Source organism: Pinus tabuliformis, chromosome 5_1 (genome assembly GCF_031772625.1).
Source record: "Pinus tabuliformis cultivar Carrire ecotype Pingquan chromosome 5_1, CPIR1, whole genome shotgun sequence".
In the NCBI taxonomy this organism is placed as follows: Eukaryota; Viridiplantae; Streptophyta; class Pinopsida; order Pinales; family Pinaceae; genus Pinus; species Pinus tabuliformis.
In genome coordinates this window covers 929438091-929462072 of record NC_142305.1, presented here as the reverse complement: position 1 = coordinate 929462072, position 23982 = coordinate 929438091, and the positions used below count along the sequence as shown (strand labels likewise).

Here is a 23982-nt window from a genome sequence, read left to right as displayed (position 1 = left end):
TTTTCTTTGGTTTTTGAAATCAAATTTGTTCTGGTTACGATTATATCAAAAGAGCTAGCATGCAGTGTACCCACGGTTTAACAGTTTAATATCAAAGTACATATCTATAAATTTATAATCTTTGTTTCGTTATTGACCCCCAAAAACACAGTTGGATTTGAATCAAGACCAAGCACATCACATTCTAATTTCTAAATTCTGATTCTATTTATTTATTTTAAATGAACTATGAACTTTGAAGTAATTATATTTTAATTTGATTAGATAAGTTGCAGCGTGCAATTTAATATGGATAAAAAACTATATATATATATATATATATATAACGTGTCCCTCATGTCTTGTTTCCGGGTCGTTGTGTTTCGTATTGAATACTCGTACTTACATGTCTCACGTCCTCGTGTCATGTGACTTAGGAACTAAGAAATGAAAAGGGAGCATCCACAATTCCAAATAGAAACATATAACGAGTTTGGAGATTTGACCTCTAACATCAAGAAGAGATTGGCCAAAGCTTCAACCAGCCTAAAAGGGTAAGTTCCTCAAATAGAACACCAAAGGACACCGCTCACAAACAGATCACAGATCAATACACCAGTATTCTTGACGTGGTTAAAACCCTCAAAGAGGGAAACAGTCCACGGCCTCAGCCAACGTGGCCACTTCAGGCAATTTATTAATAAAAGAAAGAAAATTTGCATAAGCTTCTCTCATGAACGGTCACCTTACAAATGACCCTCCATGTTCTTTAAATAGAGATCATGGACCAATCGAGTGTTAAGCCACGGATCAAGTGTCAGTAATACGAAGGAGAGAATGAATCGTCGGATCACTTCATGTCTAGAACATATCATGACCGTCGGATTGTAAGTTACAAAAGTACATAGTAAAGAAACACACTTTACCTAACTCTATACTAGACCAAATTATACTTAACTATTCCCTATGTGTTGGAATATCCTAACATCCCCCCTTAAGAACAACTTGGGATAGGATTGAAGGATGTACAAATATGACAGAATAGGAGAAGGAAAGAGGCATTAGAGCCTATCCCCCCTTAGTGACAACTTCCTGAACTCCAACCATAAATCGAAGTTTAGTAAACTTCGCCTCTATGAGAGCCTTTGTAAAGATCTCTGCAACTTGATCATTTGTTGAACAATATTGCACTTCAAGAACATGGTCATGAATGAGCTTTCTGATGAAGTGCATTTGTAGTTCAATGTGTTTGTTGCTTTGATGTTGGATTGGATCTTTGCATAGTTGAATGGCACTTTGATTATCAAACCAAAGTGTAGTCGGATGTTGTTGCTGAAAGCCAAACTCTGATAGGATCTGGCAAAGCCACAAGGCTTCCTTACTAGCTTCTATGGCACCACGATACTCGGCTTCTGCTGAAGAAAGAGAAATGGCACTTCGTTTCTTGCAAGCCCATGTAATAGTTCCAGAACCAAGAGTAAAAACATAACCTGTAGTAGACTTTCGATCATCAGGGTCACCAGCCCAATCGGAATCAGTGAAACCAACCAATAGAGGAGATGCCTCTGCACTGTAATGAATCCCAAACTAAACTGTACCTTGAACATAACAAAGTATTCTTTTAGTTGCTTTCCAATGACTTTCATGTGGGTTTTGCATAAACCAAGCAATAAGGCCAACAGCAAAGGAAAGGTCAGGACGGGTATGGGTCGGATACAAAAGCTTTCCTACAAGCTGACGGTATAAGGTAGCATCAACTTCAGGGGAATTACAAGTGATTGAAAGTTTGGCTCCAGACTGAAAGGGAGAAGGGGGTGGCTTACAGTCTTCCATGTGAAAGTGGTGTAGAAGATCATAGGCATACTTGGACTGGGAAAGGGAAATACCTTCCTTGGATAGAAAGACTTGAAGACCAAGAAAATAATGCAAGTGTCCTAAGTATGTCATTTCAAACTTCTTTTTAAGGTTGGACTTCACATGGTTTATAAGGTTGGGATCACTACTAGTAAGGATAAGATCATCAACATAAAGAACAAGAATGATAAGGGACTTACCCACTTTCTTGGTGTAGACAATATTGTCAAAATGACACCTAGAAAAGCCAGTATCTAAAAGAAAGCTATCCATTTTGGCATACCAAGCTCGAGGGGCTTGCTTGAGACCATAAAGGGATTTCTTAAGCCGACATACAAGGTTAGAGTCTGTTTGTATAAAGCCAGGAGGTTGTTCCATATAGATTTCTTCATGCAAGTCCCCTTGCAAGAAGGCAGATTTAACATCGATCTGATAGACTTCCTATTTGAAAGAGGCAGCAAGGGAAAGAACAAGGCGGATAGAGTTCATTTTGGTAACAGGGGAGAAGGTTTCAGTATAGTCAATGCCTTCAACTTGTGAAAAACCCTTAGCAACAGGACGAGCTTTATGTTTATCAACTTTTCCATCTGGTCCAAACTTGGTTTTGTAAACCCATTTGCATCTAACAAGTTTTCGTCCCTTTGGAAGAGGAACAAGATCCCATGTATCATTTGCCAATAATGAACGATATTTTTCATTCATAGCTGCGTCCCAATCTGGATGGCCTGAAGCTTCTGCAAAGGTGTCAGGATCATAATTCGTTGAAACTTGAGCTAGTAAACAAGAGGCTCTATCGAACTGAGAACGTGTACGCCGCTGATCTATAGGATCACCTACAAGAGAAATTGCTGCATCCCAAGTAGCACGAACCCATTTGGAAGCTGAGCAGCTAAAGGAGGATCCTGAGAAGGTGGGGGAGGATTGTCATCCTCGTTGTCATCATCTGAAGAAGAAATGTTTTCAGAAGTAGAAGGGATAGAGAGAGGTGGCACATCCGCCGAACTAGGCTCGTAGGCCGATATATTTTCAGCAAAATTTACATCTCTTCTAATGATAACTTTTTTGGACTTAAGTGGAATAAGTTTATATCCTTTGACATCTTCAGAATATCCAACAAAAATACATTTTTCTCTCTTAGGTTCTAAAGCTTTATGTTTCTCATCTGGAATATGGGCCCATGCTTCACTTCCAAAAATACGAAAGTGACTTACATCTGGTTTAATTGAGCTCCATGCTTCTTCTGGAGTGATATTCTTTAAAACCTTAATAGGAGTGCGATTTACTAATTTGCACAGTTAATTGCTTCTGCCCAAAAATTAAGACTAAGTCCTTTAGATTGAAGCATACAATTAGCCATTTCCTTTAAGGTGTGATTCTTCCTTTCAGCTACACCATTTTGTTGTGGAATATATGGAACAATATGTTGCATTTGAATTCCATGCTCAGTGCAAAAGTTGATGAATTTGTTGTTAACATATTCTCCGCCATTATTAGATCTTAGCTTAAGAATTTGATGTCCAAATTGTTTCTCAACAAAGGCCTTAAAGGCCAAGAACATGTTAAATACTTCTTTTGAGTTTTAAGAAGTATACCCAAGTGCGTCTGGAGAAATCATCAATGAAAGTTAAGAAATACTTGTAGCCAGAGAATGAAACAACTGGAAGTGGACCACATAAATCACTATACACAAGTTGTAAAGGGGCTGAGGCGTGCCGAGAGACATGTTTTTCAGAACTATCTCGATGATGTTTTCTAATTACACATCCGGAACAAACACCATCTCTACAAGATACCATAGGAAGACCTGTCACCATATTTTCTTTACATAGATTTTGAAGGGAGCGATAGTTTAAGTGACCAAATCAGTCATGCCAAAGTTTGCTCACTTCATCATTATGAGCAACAAGTACCGAGGGAAGAGCTGACGACCCAAAGTTGTTAAACTTATACAACCTTGTAGAATCATCAGCAATGCCAATAGCTAAAATCTGTCTAGGATCTCTTAGTTCCTTAAGTACAACATCGTGAGGTGAACATTCAACAGTTTTACCTTCACCTGAATGAGTTATCTGATATATAGATAGAAGGTTGCAGGATAAGGTTGGAACACATAATACATCATTAAATTGACCATTGTCTAGATGAATAGTTCCAGTCCTTACAACACTAAGAGATTTATCATCACCAACATATATATTTTTGGTGTTACAATCATTTAAAGAAGAAAACATGGCTTTGTTTTTGGCCATGTGATAAGAAGCTCCAGAATCAATGAGCCACTCATGAGAATGAGAAGAAGAAGATACATTTAGTGCATAACCAGACCGAGATGCTTGACAACCACATGCAGAAAGTGTTATTCCTAAAGATGAAGTTGAAGTTGAAGAGTGCTCCAAATGGATGTTATGCTTCTTCATTGTTGCTTCCAAGGCTTCCATCTTCTTAAAGCATTTGGATTCTAAGTGGCCATCTCAATTACAAAAGTTGCAATGTCTATCAATCTTCTTCCCTTTGTTTTTATTTGCCTTATCATTTTGTTGAATTGATTTTCATTTTAAGACTGAAATTGCTTAGGACCCTTGTTTGGTTTAGGACCATTCTTTTTAGAATACTGCTTCTTAGGATTCTTTGAATTTGGTTGTTGTTGGGCGGCTAAGGCTTTCTTAGAAGAGTTTTCAAGATTAAGAAGACCAAGATGTAAGAGTTTTTCTTTTTCTCTTATTAAAGAATCACAAAAGGCATCAAAAGAGGGGGACTTGTAGTCTTGTCCTTGAGAAATAAAGGCTTCTCTAGTAGAATGGAAGGTGAAAACAAACACAGAGTAGGTTGGTCCCAATTGAGTAAGAATGGAATAGATAAGGCTACCATCTTCTTTCTTAACCTTAACACCCCTTCGAAGAAAAGTCTTAAGGGTCTTGAACTTGGACAAAAAATCTTCAATGGAAGAAAAATTATTGGGGTCCAACGTAAGCAACTCATTTTCGAGTTGATGGGCTCTAATTTCATTTTTAATTCCAAAAACTTTAGTGAGTTGTTTCATTGCTTCATTAGGGGTATCAAGTTCTACGATATGGAATCTAAGGTCTGGAGAAATAGACATCCCTATCAAACCACGCGCTTGATCTTGCCTATTTTCCCATTTGGTTGCCTTATCTTCATCTTTAGGTTTAGTTTCTTGGCCTGAGGCTATTTTGTAAAGACCTTTACTTCTAAGTAAATCCACAATGTAGGACCACCATTGGAAGTAGTTGGTGTTGTCAAGAATAACTTGGCATGGACTTTCCATTTAACCGAAATTGAAGCTGTAGATGCTGAAACTAAGTGTTTCAATGGAAAAATCTTGAAAAATTAGGCCAATTCAAAAAAAACGGTTTCCGAATGAACAAGTTATGGCTTTTTGAAGAAAAATTGTTGAAGATGCCAACGAAGTGTGGGAATGTGCAAAAGTGAATGATAATGTTATATTTTAACCCCCCCCCTTTCAAACTTATCTAATTAGCTCACTTTAAAAAAAAAGTTCTATGTGACCCACTTTTATAAATAAGTGAAAATCACTTTTACAATGGTACTTTATGAGCTACCCACTAAATTGTAACTTAAATAAAAGATAAAGAGACTTTAGAATTATAAGTGACTCACTTCTTATAATGGGTGAATACACTTTTACATAAAGTAACTTTAAAACATAAGTTACATGTGCTTTTTGAAAAAATAACTCAACAAAAAGAAAGACTTGAACTCAAGACCTCTATTCTCATAAAGTAACTTTGGACCAAGTGAGCTAGTTTAAAAGGTTAGTAATTTTTGAAAAAGAGGAAGGGTTTTTTTGTTTTTTGTTTTTTTTAGTCACTGAAGCTTTTGGGTGCGTGCTTACTTGAAAAAGCTACTTTTGCCTACAAAACAAAAAACCACACAACCCAACACAGACATACAAAAAAAACCAAGCCTTATGGCTTGAAGTTAGCTTTCACCAGAAGCTAAATATTTTCTTCTATGTTTCTGATTTTCCGAGATCAAACTAAGGCACAGCGGAAAAGAGCATACACATGAGGAAAATCTTTCCTTTCTGTTTCTGATTTGCCCAGATCGCACAGAGTCGCAAGGCAAAGAGCATACGCAGAAATGAAAGGTATAGATCCGGTAATAAAAAACAGAGAGATAAATAACTAAAACTGCAAGTAAAGATAGTATACCTCCAGATCTCAAAAATAACGTAGCTAGGGCTACCGGAAACCTTTTTGCGTGAAACGAAAGGGGTTCCTCACTGGAACAGATGCTCCTAACACAATAGAGCAGTCCTCTTGGCCCGAAAGCAGTCAGAAACAATAGATCTAGGAAACGGCAGTTGTACCGGCTTCGGATTTGGATCACCAATGGATGCGGCCCTCAAATAGTTCGATACCATGTAGGAATTTACAGGGTAGGTTCCTTAGATAGAACACCAAAGGACACCGCTCACAAACAGATCACAGATCAATACACCAATGTTCTTGACGTGGTTAAAACCCTCAAAAAGGGAAACAGTCCACAGCCTAAGCGAATGTGGCCACTTCAGGGAATTTATTAATAAAAGAAAGAAAATTTACATAAGCTTCTCTCATGAACAGTCACCTTACAAATGACCCTCCATGCTCTTTAAATAGAGATCATGGACCAATCGGGTGTTAAGCCACGGATCAAGTGTCGGTAATACTGAGGAGAGAATGAACTGTCGGATCACTTCATGTCTAGAACATATCGTGACCGTCGGATTGTAAGTTACAAAAGTACATAGTAAAGAAACACACTTTACCTAACTCTATACTAGACCAAGTTATACTTAACTATTCTGTATGTGTCGGAATATCCTAACAAATTCAAGCTCTCCCATTTTGAATGACAGCCCACTTTCCCTGTTTACTTGCCTAAACCAATTTTTCCCTGCTTACCTTCAATTCTTGGACTGGATTCTAACGAAATCTTCGTCCATATAAATCTTTTCAAGAACGGTAAAAGCAACCCTATGGAATCTGAAAACCTGGAGCCTGTCATGAACGTTCTTAAACCTGATAATGCAAGAAGGATTCATTATGTTGCAATGTGTCATGCTAACCTCCTTGGCAGAATCACTGCATCTATGATAGATGGTGATTACCATTGACAGCGTAGGCCCATGTGATATCCACTAGTTCAATCTTTGAGGCAAGCTCTTTCTGGTTTTCCATGCTAGCTGATATGTCTTCCTAAGAGTTTCGGTAATCTTTGATGTATCTGTAGTGTACTGAAGGTCAACAATATGTAACTTTAGGTTTGCTGTACTAATGGCTTCATATATGATTGTTTTCCTCTGTTCTGAAACTGTTTGGGGCAGGCCTTTGAGGCATCCTTCAAAAGTAGCCAATTTAATTCATACCAATGATCCTTAGGTTAGAGGTCTTTAGCTATCTCTGCCTTTCTCCTTCAAAGTTGGCTTGAATCACTCCATCTATGATAGGTGGTGGTTACTATTTAGTATTGACAACCTAAGCCCATGTGCTATCCACTAGTTCAATCTTCGAGGCAATTTCTTCTGGTTTTCCAAGCTTGCTGAGATGTCTGCCTAAGCATTTCAGTATCCTTTGATGTATCTGTAGTGGACTGAAGGTCAACAATATGTAGCTTTAGTTTTGCTATACTATGGCCTTCGGATTTGATTGTTTTCCTCTGTTCTAAAATTGTTTGAGGCAGGTCCTTAAGGCATCCTTCAAAAGTAGCCAGCTTAATTGACAGCTCCTCCATCAATTTTTTTCTGATCAGAAACAAGCTGGGTTAAATTGCCAATCTGTTTTTCAAATCACTGACTTTGGTTCGTAGAAGATCCAGTTTCTCTAAATTCCTTGATAAGCTTTAAGCCATAGAATTAATGTTTCTGCATGAAATTCACTTTGTAGCTGCCACCTTCATCATGGAAGTTTGAAAGAAAATCATTTAAATTTGACAAACCTTGAAAATATCAAAACCATGCACCTTAAACTACACTACATAGAAACCCTTCACATGTGGATCTACAGCGAATTCATTGGTGGACTGGGTGGAGAGCAGATCTGGATAGGGATCAACACAGCCTTTACAATTTTAGCATGGAGATCTGCCATTACTGTTGATCTTTTGGAAACCACACACTGCATGTGACTGTAAAATGCCCATAAAATTTAGCACAAAGCCTCACCATGAACGTGGATTTTAGAAGATGATTAACTCTCAAGGTGTGTGATTAACTCTCTCCTCTGGTACTTGCTTTTGACATTCACCATTAGACATTGCATTTAACTTTGGAAACATGTGATAATATTCGAAGCTTGTCATTATCTTAGTTTCTTAGCTTCTTACTTCCAACTCCGTTTTATGGTCAAAGGAATTAAACTTTAGGCTTATAACCTTGACTATGTATGTTGTTGGGGTTGTCAAATGATTGAGTCGTTTTACTAAAATCCCCCAAAATAACAGAAGGCAAGATCTTTCGAGAAATGTGTTAAACATGGTTATGAGCATCTTGTGGTATGTGAAGAAAGAGGTATGAGTATGGCTGTAGATACAATGTTTCGGAAGATTTTTGGGTGTGGCCCTGTATCAATAAAAAGAAAATTATGGATGGTAAAAATAAAGGAAATGATGTATGGTACCAGAAATGACTTGGGATTAAGGTAGTAATGTCTCAGCAAAATGGAAGATAAGGTTTTCTTTTTCCTCTAATAACTTTTTTCAACCTCCCTCCTTTGGGAACACTAGGCTACACTAGTCCAACTGCAAGTGGAGTCTTAGTTGTGCCTTGTACTGAAGTTGTGCTCCGGGTGCTTACAAGGAGCACTGAACGAACATAATCCAGTACTAGTCCATGGTCCTTTTGTGGTACAATCCAGGTGCACACTGGTATTATGATTTCAAGAAAGTATGACATTTGGAATGAATATATTGTGATTAGAAGAGGTTATTTTTTATTCTTTATTTTATGAGGGAAGAATCTTGTCCTTGTACCCCTCGAATTTGGGCAAATCATTGTAAGTTGCATTCAATGGCAATGGTTGTCATGGATGGTTGATCATTTGAAATTAAAGGTAGAAGAAGCACTAGTCACAGATCAAATGGCAGGTTGGTTGTAAGAGTGGGAGTTGCATCAAATATACTGATTGCAAACCATGGATGGTTGGTCATTTGAAATTAAAGGTAGAAGAAGCACCAGTCACAGATCAAATGGCAGGTTGGTTGTAAGAGTGGGAGTTGCATCAAATATACTGATTGCAAACAGTGAAGGGCCAATTGCATACGTCAGAAGCCTGATTGTTACCATTCAAACCTGACAACATTTGCAGATCTGCTTGCGATATGTATGAACTGTAATATATGCAGATCCAGTTTCAACATGTAGTCAGTCAGTTGCAATGAATAATAACTAATTGTAGTATTGAGAAGCCAATGTCCAATGGTGTTTAACTTATTAAATTCTCAGTGTAGTCCCGTATGTTGTAATAGCATAATGGGTTGTTAAGCCATATCTAAGGATTAGTTGAATAGGTGTTTCTTCTGATTGGTAATTAATTTAACATGGCATGTTTATATAAGGAAGCAGTGATATTGTAATCTGAATATATCTATCTGGGCATTATATGCATGCAATTTAGGATTCTGTCCAAGGAGGTGGCTTTGGGACTGTCTGAATGGCTGTCATGCAGTTTTTGATATACTTCAGTTTCTTTGTCCTAATTATGATGGACAGCTGCAGCTGCATCTTGTCATTATTTTCTGTTGCATGCGTGAACTTTGATTTAAGTGGTTGTGATGCAATTGTTGAAAGGTAGGCACTCTCAGATTTATACTAGGTTTGGTTTTTGACTGATAGAGGCACCTATCCTATTGTTACAGTGATTTTTCAGCATCCTGTCGTTGTTTTTTATGAACACGCGTACAGTGTGCTGTTTTTATGGTAACTATTCAGCATGAGGGGAAGTCACTTGTTTATACATATCTCTGATAGCAATCCAGGCAAATTCTTTTCTGTTTTGATACTTATAGTAATCCAAGTGAATTTTTCATTTTTATTCTTTAACTGCTGAGTAATATTCTTTTATTATATTATAAATTCCATTACTTTATATCTTCTACCCTAGTATGCTGACTCTGTTGCTATTCCTGCACCACAGCTCGACAATAGAGGGAGTGCAAGACGTGGACTAAAGTTTGAAGGTGCACTGAAGTACAATGCGGGTCACATTGATGTTGAAGATCAAGAAACAGGTGTGGAATGGTTAGTTCAACAGGGCTTGGCAAAACCAGGTAGAATAGGTCTGTATGGCTGGAGTTATGGAGGTTACTTGGCATCTATGACCTTGGCACGCTGCCCGGATACCTTCTGTTGTGCTGTTGCTGGTGCACCAGTGACAGCATGGGATGGATATGACACATTTTACACTGAAAAATATATGGGTTTGCCAGCAAGTAATCCTGCAGGTTATGAATATAGCTCTGTTATGCATCATGTGTCTAGAATTAAAGGTAAGTTGCTCCTTGTCCATGGGATGATTGATGAGAATGTGCACTTCAGACACACTGCTAGGCTGGTAAATGCATTTATAGAAGCAGGAAAAGAGTATGAGCTATTGGTTTTCCCAGATGAAAGGCACATGCCACGGCGTCTTAGAGACCGTATTTACATGGAAGAACGAATTTGCAACTTCATTGAGAGGAATTTATAATTAAATTGTGTGTTGAATCTTCGACAGAAGTGCCAGAAAATTTGATCAGCAACAAAATGTGTTATTGATGACATTATTCCCAGCATTTCAATAAGCAGTCTGCAAATGTACAGTATGTTTACCTTATTTCAGAATTTATAGAAGATGAATGAGCCAGTAGTCAATATTCCCAGTTGCTTTGGAGAAAATGAAAAGATTCTGCTTCTCTATAACTTTAATCAGGGGCAGAAAGGTGTAAAAGTAAATTAATTGGAGAAATAAGGTATTTTTTGCAGGCATTTTGATTTTTGTGTTTCCATTTGCACTGAGGCCTTGTAAAGGGCAACTAGTACTATGCAGGTCATTTTCAAATGGTTTGGCTTGTGTTGATTTTCCATGTTGAATCTCCACTTATCTTGCGTCGGTTATGTTGCTGGGTATTGATATTTCTTAGAAGAAAAGCATATGCTTTTGAGGAGACATTAGCAATGAGTTGCATATTTGGGTTACACGGGAATGTTTGGGAAGGTTGCCAGAGTGCAGAGTGGAGTGGAAGCATCGAGAGTGTCGTTTCCCGAAAAGCCTTGCGAGAAGAGTGTTCTGGGAACCTTTGTTTATATATATATATATGATTAAAGAAACATGCAAAATTCCAAATTAATTGCAGAATATATGAAAACATGCATATTTGTAGATTAATGAAGGTAGAAATGGCATCCACAATATGTTAATATGTTTAATAGTTAACCATTTGAGCATCAACCATCTAGGTTATGTTAACATGTTTAATAGTTAACCATTTGAGCATCAACCATCTAGGTTCTTGCCATTAGAAACAAACATATACATTTTTAATCATATAAAAAAAAGTAGACCATTAACTTATGGAATGAAGTAGGTTATTCAACCTAACAATAACATGACCAAGTATGAAGACCACAAGGCTGTGAAGACCAAAAGGTTCGAAACAATAAATTGAATTAGTGGCTAAATACTATGAATCTATCATCTATGACATATACTATTCCTTCCTCTTTGCACCACGACAATTGGTGTGTGGGCCTACACATGGTGATATATACTATTCCTTCCTTTGCACCGCGACAATTGTTGTGTGGGCTTACACATGGTGATATATACTATTCCTTTTTGCACCACGACAATTGTTGTGTGGGCCTACCCCATGGTGATAGTGGACGACAATTGTTGTGTGGGCCTACCCCATGGTGATAGTGGAGTTGGAGCAAGATGAAACTGCGTAGAAGCTATAGGTGGAACCGAAGATGAAGGTGGACCATGTGAATGGATGAGGTTGGCATCTAAACATGATCATGATCATCCATTAGGGCATTCTCCAATTCATCTAAAACCAATACTCCATTCTCCAAATTATCCTCCTTTGGATTGTTGTCCCAGGTCTTTAAATAATTTTTTATCTTTGCCTCCCCATAATAAAGGGACCACAGGAACCACAATCGCATGTTGTAATGATCATAAACCAAGCTCTCTAAGTGGTTGACATTCACCCTATTTCTTTTAGTGCTATGCATATTCCACAACTCTTTGATAAGCAATGTTCTATTGCCATTTATATTTGGATTCTCATCATTAGTATTGGTATCCATTCTTTTCCTCTTGTTTAGCCTTTACCTCTATCTCAATCTTTTAGGGACATCAGTTGACACTACCCAATTTTGATGAAACTACCCAATCCAACCCTTAAAATATGCTAGAAAAAGCTTAAATGCCTAATCAACGATTTTGGTTCGAGTGAATGGTACATTTTTGTCAAGGCCATGATAAAGGAGTTCAACAATCAGCATCACCAATATGGGGTACATAAATGGCTTGGTGCTATTGAATAAATGCCAATCACATACCCTCACGTTTTAGAATCCAACGAAAATGTTGCAATCTCATCATTATTTTTCCTTTTACTTTATGAATTTAACATTACCATGAGCAAGCATCCAGGGAGTACGGAAAGAGTGTCTAGGAAGTGTGCTCCTTGGCTTGGAGAGCATCCTAGCAAATGCCACACTCCTAAATGGGAAAGGAGTGTCTCAAATTCATCAGGAGCACATTCTTGGGGATGCCCCCTAGACACTCCCGCTTGGAGCACAATTTTGGGGTTGGGGGAACAGTGATTCGGGGCCACTCCCTATAACACCGGTTTGGGAGGAGGGTTACAAATCTTGTGTATCTAGCCATGCCATTCTAGTGAACATAAAAACCCATAATTGATGTAATTTTTTATTTTGATTTCACTAGATCTTATTTTTACACAGTTGAATTTTTTGTTTTCTCTTGATCTTATTATGACATGATGCTTAATGCTTAGTTAGAGTAAATTGTCTATTATGTTCCCACCATAAATGGCCAACAATGTTCAAGCCACTATTCTTGCCAAAGAGAATATTGAAAGGGGATAATGATGCTCTATGGTAAGAAATATTATCATTGTTATGAATTATCTTTTGAATTGCAACTATTGTTAAAGCCACAATATAGTGACCATATGATGTAACAATTTCTATTTCATCCTATGTGTTTTTTTTATGATCAGGTTCGTTACAAAACACATACAACAATAGTTAGTTAAGCATTCATATTTGTAAGAAAGGATATTGAACTCTAGAATAGTTGGCGATATATGTAAGTGTATTTGAAGATGATTATACATTTACATATAATATATTTGTAAATTATAGTATCATTTTTTTTTAGCTTATGGTACATCACAATATTAATAATGCAAGAAGACAACAAAATAATATTGAAACTAGAATGCAAAGAGGCATTAGAGCGATTTTGTTCTAAAAATGGACCTCTTAAAGAAATAATAAAATAATAAGTCATGTGTGTGACATCATGATTAAGTTATGTCATTTCAGCTAGATTAATCTAAAATTTTGAGGTGAGAGTTGAAAATAATAAGTTTAGAGTTTTGTGTAGAACAATAAATAATATTTAATATACTTACTATGAATATATAATATTAGACTTGGAGTATGCCCTAAAATTGATTTTGCTTGGTTAAGAGCTCATCTTCCTTGGATGTAAGGAAATAGGTTAATGACCCAAGACCGGAGGCATCTAGTAGGAGTGAAATCTTGGCCCCTTATGGACCAACAGCAAATAATTTCAGGTGTTGTTTTCCTTGAATAACAATGATGAGTTAGCCTGCATTCACTAATAGAAGGGAGTGGTGATTGCCCCATTGTCGGTTTGACAATTAAATTATGATAGGTTTTCCCACTATTTAAATGTCTGTGAAATAAATATTTTAAATCAATATTTTAATTTAATAATATTATGAATGTAAATGTCATGAATTGAATGTGCAGTATGAATTAAAGTTAAAAGGGTCAACACAAACTATGAATTAAAGTTAAAAGGGTCAACACAAACTACGAATTAATATATTAAAATAATTATTAATTAAATATTATATAATATTAAAAAATAATAGTTATATATTATAATATTATTATATGTAATATATTATTAATATATAATTGGGTTTGGGGTATATCTTAAAATGTGTTTGGCTAAGAGTTTGTCTTTTTTGAATGTAAGGAAAAAGGTTAAGGGCCCAAGGCCCAGAGGCATTTAGCAATAGTGAAAGTATGTCCTCTTACTAACCACTAGCAGTGATTCCAAGTGGTGTGGTTTTCCTTTAAGAATGGTGATAGGTCAACTTTCATTAGTGGATAACAACGAATGTTGGTTGTTCTTGTTGTTGGTTTAACAACTGTGTTATCATAGGTTTTCCCACTGTGTTTAAAGAAATATAATAATAATGTAAATATAATATATAAATAATAATAGATATATAATAAATAACTAAAATACAAATAATATAAATTATTTTAAAGACCCGGATGCGGGTGCCTTAATTAAGTGTTAATGCTTGTGCATGCGAAGTGGGCAGCTGGCATTCCACTGAGCTGGCTCTAGCGGTTCGAGGTAGGTGATTTACAGGCATTAATGGATCATCGGACTCGAGGTATGCAGGCAAGTGATTTCAGTATGGCGCGCATTCACCACGGCATATTTGCTCCGAGTTCTTCAGGCATTGGCACTTTGGTTCTCCTCTGGTGGTTATGTCCTCAGCGCCTCTGCGCAGCCCAGAGAATTTGGAAGCCCCCCTGGCTTCATAATTGGTCTCATTCTGCCTGCTTCAGGTATATGGTTCTGGTTCTTTCCGACGGCGTCTGGTGTGTTGAGTCAGTTTTCTCCATTTGCGTCCGGTCTATTGATTTCGTCTCGCCCGTCTCTGTAAGGTGTTTCGATTTAGTCTTTTCTGAAAGTGTCTGGTTCGTGCATTGGGTTTATTCAGTCTTTGTTTGATTTTTTCTTGTGGTCTATTCTATCTACTGCGAGCTCTGCATTTGGGTCTTCAGTACAGAGGTCTGGTCCTCGAACTGGGTTCAATTAGCCTGTGTCTGGCCGCTTCACCATCACCTTCAGTCTCTCGGCTCCTTCAATCCGCAGATTTATACTGTAATGGCCCGTCGTCGAGGCATCCCCAGGCGTGGCAGTAATTCAGGGTCCCGTGGAGTCTCTCGGGGTCGTGGTGGCTCTGTCCCTCAACGTATAACTCCGTTAGCCTCTGCCTCTCCATCCTCTCCGCCCTCTGACCATTCTAGACCTACCCTAAACAGCTCATTTCAAACGACCCGGTTCAAGTTCAAAAGCAAGCTTAATAAGCCTCTTATCTCAGTCACTATAATTGTTATCTTCTCGGAAGAGGAAGATGAGCTTACAAGCTCGGATGAAACCTCCAAGGAACAGTCTCATTCTCAAAATTCTAGTGATTTTCAGGGTAGCTTGGCTGGAGTCGTCCTCAATGACTCTGTTGTGTTACACGAAGAGGGCCAACAGGAAGACTTTCGCCCTCAGCGAGCTTCGCCTCAAGAGCAAATTATAGCTTGTGAGCCTGCGCGCCTCTCTGGAAATATTCTACACCTTGTTCTTCCTCCAGAAGGCAGCATGATGGAAGCTGAAGATAATGTGATGGTAACCTAGGAAAGCTCCCCCAACCAGGCAAATGAGAACGCTACAAAGTCGCCACCGCAGGTTTAGCTACTCTTAGCTTCAGCGACATGACAGCAAGTTATCTTTTGATTTCTGGTTTTTGTGTGAATTTCTCAATGTGCATGGTTTCTTTCCTTATCAGCATGAAATTTTACAGTCTCCAAGACATAATTTTGGTTTTCCATCTTTTTGTAATAGTGACTATAAAGGACAGCATTTTTGTAAAAGATCAGCTCCTTCTGAAGCTTCGATCTTATATAGCTCAGTTTAGTTTTGGGTCTCTCAAGCTTACCATAATTCTCACTTCTATGATTCTCATTTTTGTAAAAAGAAGGCAATGTGCTACCTGCAACAGTCTTTTTGATAGAGGGCAGGCTACAGCCCCCTCAGAGGTTCAAACCTCTTTGTAAATATTTTTTTCCTTTAATTTTAATAGAATAGTCTTTATAAAGAAAACAAAAAAAAAAAAAAATATATATATATATATATTATTTTAAAGAGTATTTCAAAGATACTGAACCTATTCTTAAATGATTTCACCAATATTTTAATTAAGTTGAGGTGTACATATGGTTAAATATTGTCAAATTCGACATCTAGATGGAATGCTAGGAGAGAATCACCACAACATTATTGACATTCATCCACTGTGAACTTCTATTTGTTTGAACCTTGAAGCAACAAGTGGCTTGGGAGGCATCTTCATGTATCAAGGTGAAGTTATGGAAAGATTAGACATCATCCAAGCCTCATTTCATGCATCATGAATGAAGTTATGGAAAGGACATAAGTATTTCACGTTTTAATGGTTGATCATACTAGTGGCCTATTGGAAAACCATATCTTACCTTGGTTTATCATGTTAGGTTGCCTTCATCTTGGAATCATTACGCTCATTGTGGACTAGTTATGGGGAAATCTTTATATATGTGTGTGTGTGTGTGTGTGTGTGTGTGGTCTAGTGGTCTTTGTTTTCTTTCACGCATGGTCATGTGTTTCTACCCTATCTCCTTCCTTGGTTGAATGGACCCCTTCCTATCCACCCTTTTGTCCATCTCCCTCTATGATTTGGACTCTCCACTTAACTTAGCCTTTTTGTCTCTTCATCAAAATAGACTACTTTACCATGTTTCATGCTAGTTCCAGACGTTAGGTGTGTCATGATTGTCATAACCAACTTTTGACTAGAGCACAACTAAATGCAATGTCCTTAGCTCACACCTTTTGATCTCGTGTGTTGGTGGCAATTAGAGACAGAACTTGTCAAAACCAAAGCTTAGGCTAATCATAGCTAACAAGGAGGTAGATGCAAAATTTCAATAGCATATCCCTATATGGAAAACACTCATAATAGAAACACAAAATAGCTCTAAACTTTGGATCTTTACAGGAAATTCAAGACCGTTATGGGAAAGATTTTAGTTGAAAGAAATGAGGCATACCATGAGATCTTACTTTGCTTTAATGCCCTAAAAATCCAAATCCAACGAGTGTTTGATTAGGTAGCATATCACAAAGTAGACACTAGGTCTGAAATTTGAGACATAGACAACAATTAGGCACACGTTCGTTGAAAAAGATGATTCTCTTCTTCCTTGATATGTACAAGCAGTTGAAGACCATTACGGGAAAGACTTTTGTTGAAAGATATGTGGTATATCATGAGATCTTACCTTGCTTAGATGCCCTACAAATCCAAATCCAACAAGTGTCTGATAAGGTAGCAGATTGTAAAGCAAATACCAGGTTGGAAGTTTAAGGAGATGGAGACAACAACTCAGCACACCTTTGCTAAAGAGGATGATTCTCCTCTTCCTTGATATGTATAGGTTCCTAGTTTTTTTGCCTATGTTCTTGAGAAATAGTAATATAGTTAACCCATAGTATAGCTCCGGGCATATAGCTAGTTCTTATATCAAATATCATTTGTTTTTGAAAGACATTGACATTAGAAATATTTCTCAAATTCTTTGGACAAAGGAGTTGGTCTATTGCCACTAGTTTGGTTTCCCAAGTTGCAGTATAGTGATGATTGAATATGTATAGTTTTTCACTCTTTTAATATAAATGTAGTAGCTAGCTTACAGAAAATGAAAATATTGTCAAATATGAACATGATTAAATCATCATTGATTTTTATATGTCCAACTATGATTATCATTGACTTGATTCTTTGAAATTATATTGGTTATTGAATTCCTTATTCAACAAGCATGATTTCTCTTATGAGGCCCATTTTGGAGCAAATTTGCTCAATGATTATCGACATTGTACACGTGTTGCACATTCATTTATAATAATAATAATAATAATATAATAATAATCTAATTAATGTATTAGAAATAATGAGATAGAGGATTTATGATGAATTCTCCAACAAACCCAATCCAATAAGATAAATAAATTTAATAAAGGTTTATTGATGAACTCGTAAGACTTAAAGAGAGTGTGCAACATAAATAAGGCAAAACATTGTAGGTGCCTTTAGGCAAAGGAATGAATAAACTCACTTGAATGAGATGATGTTACAAATAAGAGAGGTGTATTTATGCCACTCCACTAGGGTTAAGGTGCTAACTCGAAAGGAGGACACCGAGCTACCATTATACTAAAACAAAATAAAAGTAGCATCATCTCACTTGAAAGAGATGATGTTACAAATAAGAGAGGTGTTGTATTTATAACACTCCACTAGGGTTAAGGTTCCAGCTCAAAAGGAGGAGATTAAGCTACCAGTATCCTAAAACACAATAAAATGTAATAATGGGTGTAACAACTCACAACTTCCCACAATGGGCCTCAACTACTAATATAGTGGGCTAGAACATGGGCACAAGTGAAGATTAGCCAAAATATTTGAACAATCATACCTTATGCTAAATAAGGGACCACAAAGATGACATTACTTCCATAAGATATCATAGAACATCAACATGCTACCACACCCCCGCAACCCATAATGTTGCATTAGGGTCATCAGAAGCCACATCACTCACAAAGAAAACCTTCTATAGTTGTACAATGATTCATTTGAGTCAAAAATAAATATTTCATTTATATAAGTACTTAACAACTTGCACACAAGTTGAGGCTAACAATGCAACCTTCGTTAATAAACTATTAGGTAATCTTAATTGATGCGTTGAGGCATGTTCCTTGGGATTCCTTTCCTTTAGTGTCTCTTGGTTTAGATTGGAAGTGTCCCTTGGTTTAGATTGAAAGTGTCTACACTTTTTCCCTAGTTTAGGAATAGATCTAGATATTGTGAACCTTATGAGGACTTGTAAGAAGAGGGAAAGTCTTGAAAATATGCACATTGTGTTATACATCTACAATTGGTGAGTTGATTAGGGAGAAGAGGTTGAGTTGTGAAAAGAACGTGGTTGAGAGCTACATTGATGCTATAATATGGGTGTCAGCGATTATAGTCATGATAATCTATTGATGTGAAGCTACTGACTATCAACATTGTTTGGAAGAGTTGGAGCCAAGGTGTGGGGTGTCTTTCTAGAACACACAACCTTCTCAAGAAAAGGTAAGGATGTGCATTAGAGTAGCAAGACCATGAAAATAAATGCAAATTGTAAGGTTCCATAAATGAACTCAATTTGAAAATATTGTGCTTAGGGTGGAGGAGTTAGTCTCACGAAAACCTGATGTAAGTAGATAGTTAATGTTGAATGTACTTTTTCTATTGAAAATTAGGACTAGGGTGGCATTATGGACCACCAAAATGAATAGAGATGGAGTTGCAACTATTGAAAATATTGTGGGATTGGAGATGTGAATCATAAAAGGAACCCAATAAGTACATGCCAAAGGATCTAGGTTGGAGGGTAGCCTCCATGGAACCAAATCAATGTTGAATATGAGTGTTCTGGGTAGATCTTTAACCATAAGAGAACCAAAATCACTACCAAGGATTGTTGGGGTGGTATGGTAAATCTCTAGGAAACTAGTGTTATGCACCTAAAGGCTATGGATGGGAGGGAAATGTCCAAGGAACTAGACTGATAGAAAATGAGGGCTAGGTGGAAGAGTGGATATCCAAGGAACTAGTGTGATCAAGAGAATGAGTGTTGGGTGGGAGAGTAGATCTCCAAGGAACCAACATGAGTAAGAAAATGAGCATTAGATGGGAGTGTGGATCTCCAAGGAACCAAATCAATGTTAAATATTATTGTTTTTGGTAGCTCATAAGCCAAAAAGAACTAGAAAACTACCAAGAGTAGTTGGGGTGGAGGGGTAGACCTTAAGGAAGCCTACATTGTATGCCTAATGGGTTTGGGTGGGAATATTATCTCCAAGGAACCAAATCGATTTTGAAGATTATTATTTTAAGTGGGCATTGAGCCAAAGAGAACCAGAATGTTTTTCAAGAGATGTTGGGGTGTGTTGAAGCCCCGAAAATCGGGTCTACAACAAGGAGGATACTCACCCGGTCTGGACCTTGAAAGCAACTCCTTATCCGTTTGGGGTGGTGGGTCCGACTGGGGATAATGGGACCAATTTCCCAATTTGTTTGTGATGATGATAAGAGTTGATGTTTTCCTTTCTAAATATTTCTAAATAGAATGCTTTTAATCTAAATCTAATCTAGAACATGCAATTTTATTCTAATGAACGGAAACATCTAAATCTAAAACTATCCCAGGATTAACTCTTCACTTATGCGATCTAAAATAGTTTCTAACAGCAATCGGTAATAAAGATCATTCAATTGCTACAAGAAAAGAATTCATTAAAAGTGAATTGTTTCGTATAAGAAATTAGCCGAAACAATTGTGAGAAGCATATCGCATAATAAGTTATTCATACACTCAGCATAAACAGAATAGTCACCACCGTACAAAAATGCCAAATGATAACTCAAACATTCAAGCTTTCATATATAAACAACTGAACATAACATATTACTTGACACATAAGCATAAATCATTAAGAGATAAAAGTACCATTGATAATAAGTCCTACTCATGAGCTTCAGCAATATAGATTTATCTTCTCATAATTCAATATCTACTAAGAGTACAAAAGTGCATTTCAGTAGCAGACATTCAACACAGATATCAATAAATCTCGTTCCATCCATTCATCAAAACCTCCTCAGAGGGTGCAGAAGTGCATGTTTTGAAGAACTGTTTTTGACAAATTTCTGGACCCCTCTCTAAATGCATGAGAGGGGTTTAAATACTACTAACTAAAGACTAAAAATAGTTTATTACAAAAATATAGGAGGCGGTTTAAATGACCGTCCTTATCTAAGGCAAAAATAAATCAAAATAAAACTAAAACTGTATCTGATAATTAACTATGCATCTGTTCTCTTAGATTGCAAGCATCCAACATCGGCTTTAGGAGTGTTGGTTGGCCAACCTCCGATTTTAGTTATCCTGCGAAAACAGAATCTGCAAGCGTTGGCGCTATCTTCTTGACATAATTAGTAAAGCATTTCAAAGTCATACACAGACTGTGCGGTTTCACCAAGTGTTGCTAGTAAGTATCCCAATTTAACTTGGTTAACTTTTTGATTGACTATGCCTTTTCTTCAGCTTTCTGTCTCCAACTTGTCTGCAGTTGTTGTGCTTTCGGGAGAAATCCTGGAGCGGTTTCTGATATTAGGTTTGCTCTGTGCAGATTTTCATTGACACAATGAATGACATTACTCGCTGCTTCTTCTGCTGCTTCTTCTGCATTTTTGATCTGTGCATCCCACTTGTTGAACAGCATTTCTTTGTGGGATTCATTGATCTTGAGCAACCCTGCTTTCTTGCCTTTCCTGCCAATTCAAATAATCAGAAACTTTCTTATCAATTAAATCATAATCGAGTTGCAAATCCATGACTTGACTTGTGATTTTGTCGCTCATCTTGTAGTGAGAGCTCCATTGCGATATCCTTTGGCAGATTGTCTCTTACTATTGCAAGAGTTGGTCTTTCAAAGCAAGGGCTTGTGAGACAAACTATGTGACTTTGGGTCCTCTTTATGCATTTCTAAGGTGGTATGTAATTGATGTTCCTTTTCAGCCAAACTACTTTGATAACCCAGCTGCATCTGTTGAAAGTCCTGTTGTAATTTCTCCAATTTTTCTTCTACTTCACGGTTAGCACTGGCCTGCTGTAACTATTGCTGCAAAAATAGGATTTTTTTCCTCTTTATCCTTGAGAAATAGTTGTAATTCGGATGCTTTATCAATAGTAGCAGAAGCATAAGCTCCTGCGATCTGGGATAACTTAGTCAAATTCTCTGTAGGATTAGTGGTAGGGTCTCGCCAAAGGACATCTAGCTGCTCTGCCTCAGGTGAGAGCACGTTGTCTAATTTTCATTTCTTTCTCTGTCTCCTTACCACTGCTTTGTGCTGCGGGCTGTAAAACACATCTAGAGGAGGGATTTCCTCTATCTTCAGCATGATTTCAGATGATGGAGCTATGGGAATGTGCTCCTTTTCTGGAGCATTGACGACTGTTTCAATGACCATTTCTGTCATTGTCTGTGTTGTACTCTTAGGTGTCTCCATGTTTTGTTCCTTGGTGTTGATCAATTCATTAAATGTTTCCCATTCTTTCTCCAGTTCTGTTCTTAATGGCTTTGTTGGCTGGATGAGGGGAGCGGGAACCTTCACCTGTGTTGGCGACAAAACTTGTTGTTCTGGGTTCTCTTTAGATTGGGCAGTGTCCCTGATTGATCCTTCACCTTTATTGTGGTCGTTCTCCGACCATCTAGATTGTTCTGGTGATTCTCTTCCAGACTTAGATTTAGACTCGTCTGACCCCGAGCTTCCACTTATACTGATGCTTGGAGTGGTTTCTCTTATTGGTTCTAAGCACAACTTGTCTAAGGGGAGGTTTGCCAATCTCCGTTCTCTGTAGAGTTTGAACTCTTGGAATTCCACTGGGCCAAACTGCATTTGGGCCATGTGCAAAATGTCTTTAAGTGTGCTCTTCTGCTGGAAGATGTCGTCAAAGAGATCATCTGCTTTAGTGAACACCTTTATTTTAACAATCGTAGTAAAATTCTTTATTACATCAAAGGGATCAAACTGTCTCCCTGGGAATTTAAACAATCATAGACTCAACATGTTGTCTACTTCTCTAAAAGCATGACCTAAATCAAACAATGCAAAAGCCCCACGGGCCACAGGGAATTGCGACCAAATTGCCTTTTTCTTGTCTTTTAGTTCTTTGTTCATTCCTCCAACCCGCAGGTTTAGTAGGTTATTTCACGGGCCATTAACTTGTCAGGAACATACAAGGGAAGTACATGAGGGGAATCAATGCTTCCGAATACTCTGATATAAGTGTAAAACTCTTCCCTAAACCACCTTCTGACATGGGCGTCTTTATTATACAACATTTTGTGAATGGGTAGCATAACTACATGGCAGATTCTATAAAAATATGGGGTAAATTTAGAATCCCACAGTTCCTTATGGTAGACTTGAATGGGCAAGGGATTCTGTACCGTCCATTTCCAACCCATGAGAGGAAATCTAGAAACAAAACAGATAGCATCCATGACATAAGCAGCTAAAAAGAAAGGAGGATAAATCCTCTGAGAGGGAGTCCTTTTAGACCGATAATTCCAAATAGCAGAGGCTAAGTTATCAGACAATATTTGAGCCCAGTCCATAATAGTGGCATTGGTAGCCGCATCCAATAGGGGTAGCCACTCGGATGAAAATTTATTGATATCAGGTCTTCCGAAAAGTCTACATAACATTGCAGCAGCGAAACAATACGGAGAGGAGAGGGAACCAATATTGTACATACCATGTTTGTCCTTTTTTAAAGGCTCTTCCTTTGCTGACCAGCTTTTGGTGCATTCTGCCAAATCTTCGTTTTCCTTGGCGAATTTCTCCACGAACTATTTGTTATAGCTAGCTTGCGGCTCTAGTAAATGATACATGTGTCTTAAATTCTGTGGGGTAAATGACCCAATAACCTCCTGGTTCCAAGACTTGAATTGCATGTCTGTTATATCAGCGTTGTCTATTACCCATTTGACCATATCTGTATAGGGAAGTATTTTAGGCCTTGCTGCTATGCGGTGCAGGAATGAGCATGCAAGTTCAGTAAGTGATGCTTCAGATGACCCGCGTGCATCTGTTGTAACTGTAACTTCCATAACTCTCAGGTTTTCTTCCTCCAACAGACTGTACATGCCTTCCCAAGTGGATATGCCAGTTTCTCTAGAACAGGTGGTGTCTGTGAATAAGGGCGTCATCTCTGTTTTCTCAGTAACCGAAGCTTTTCCCTTCTTTCCCATTACGTTCTGCACACTGCTCTGTATATTGTTCTACTTGCTGCTCCTGTAAGTTCACAAGTAAGGAACGAATAATGGTAAGTGATAAGGTGACGGGAAAGCTCTTAATTTCGAAATCATATCAAATATATCACCCTACGTGAAACAAACTTTTGATCAG

General features: G+C 37.6%; 1 protein-coding gene across 1 annotated transcript in view; it reads left to right on the top strand.

The window, feature by feature from the left end:
* LOC149167831 (prolyl oligopeptidase family protein) overlaps positions 1–10915 on the top strand; it is a 247323-nt gene extending 236408 nt beyond the window's left edge. The window contains exon 5 of the mRNA XM_089433179.1: positions 9990–10915. Coding sequence (XP_089289305.1) covers positions 9990–10541 — 552 coding nt within the window. The 3' untranslated portion in view covers positions 10542–10915. The remainder of the gene's footprint in view (positions 1–9989) is intronic.
* Positions 10916–23982: the final 13067 nt, after the last annotated feature.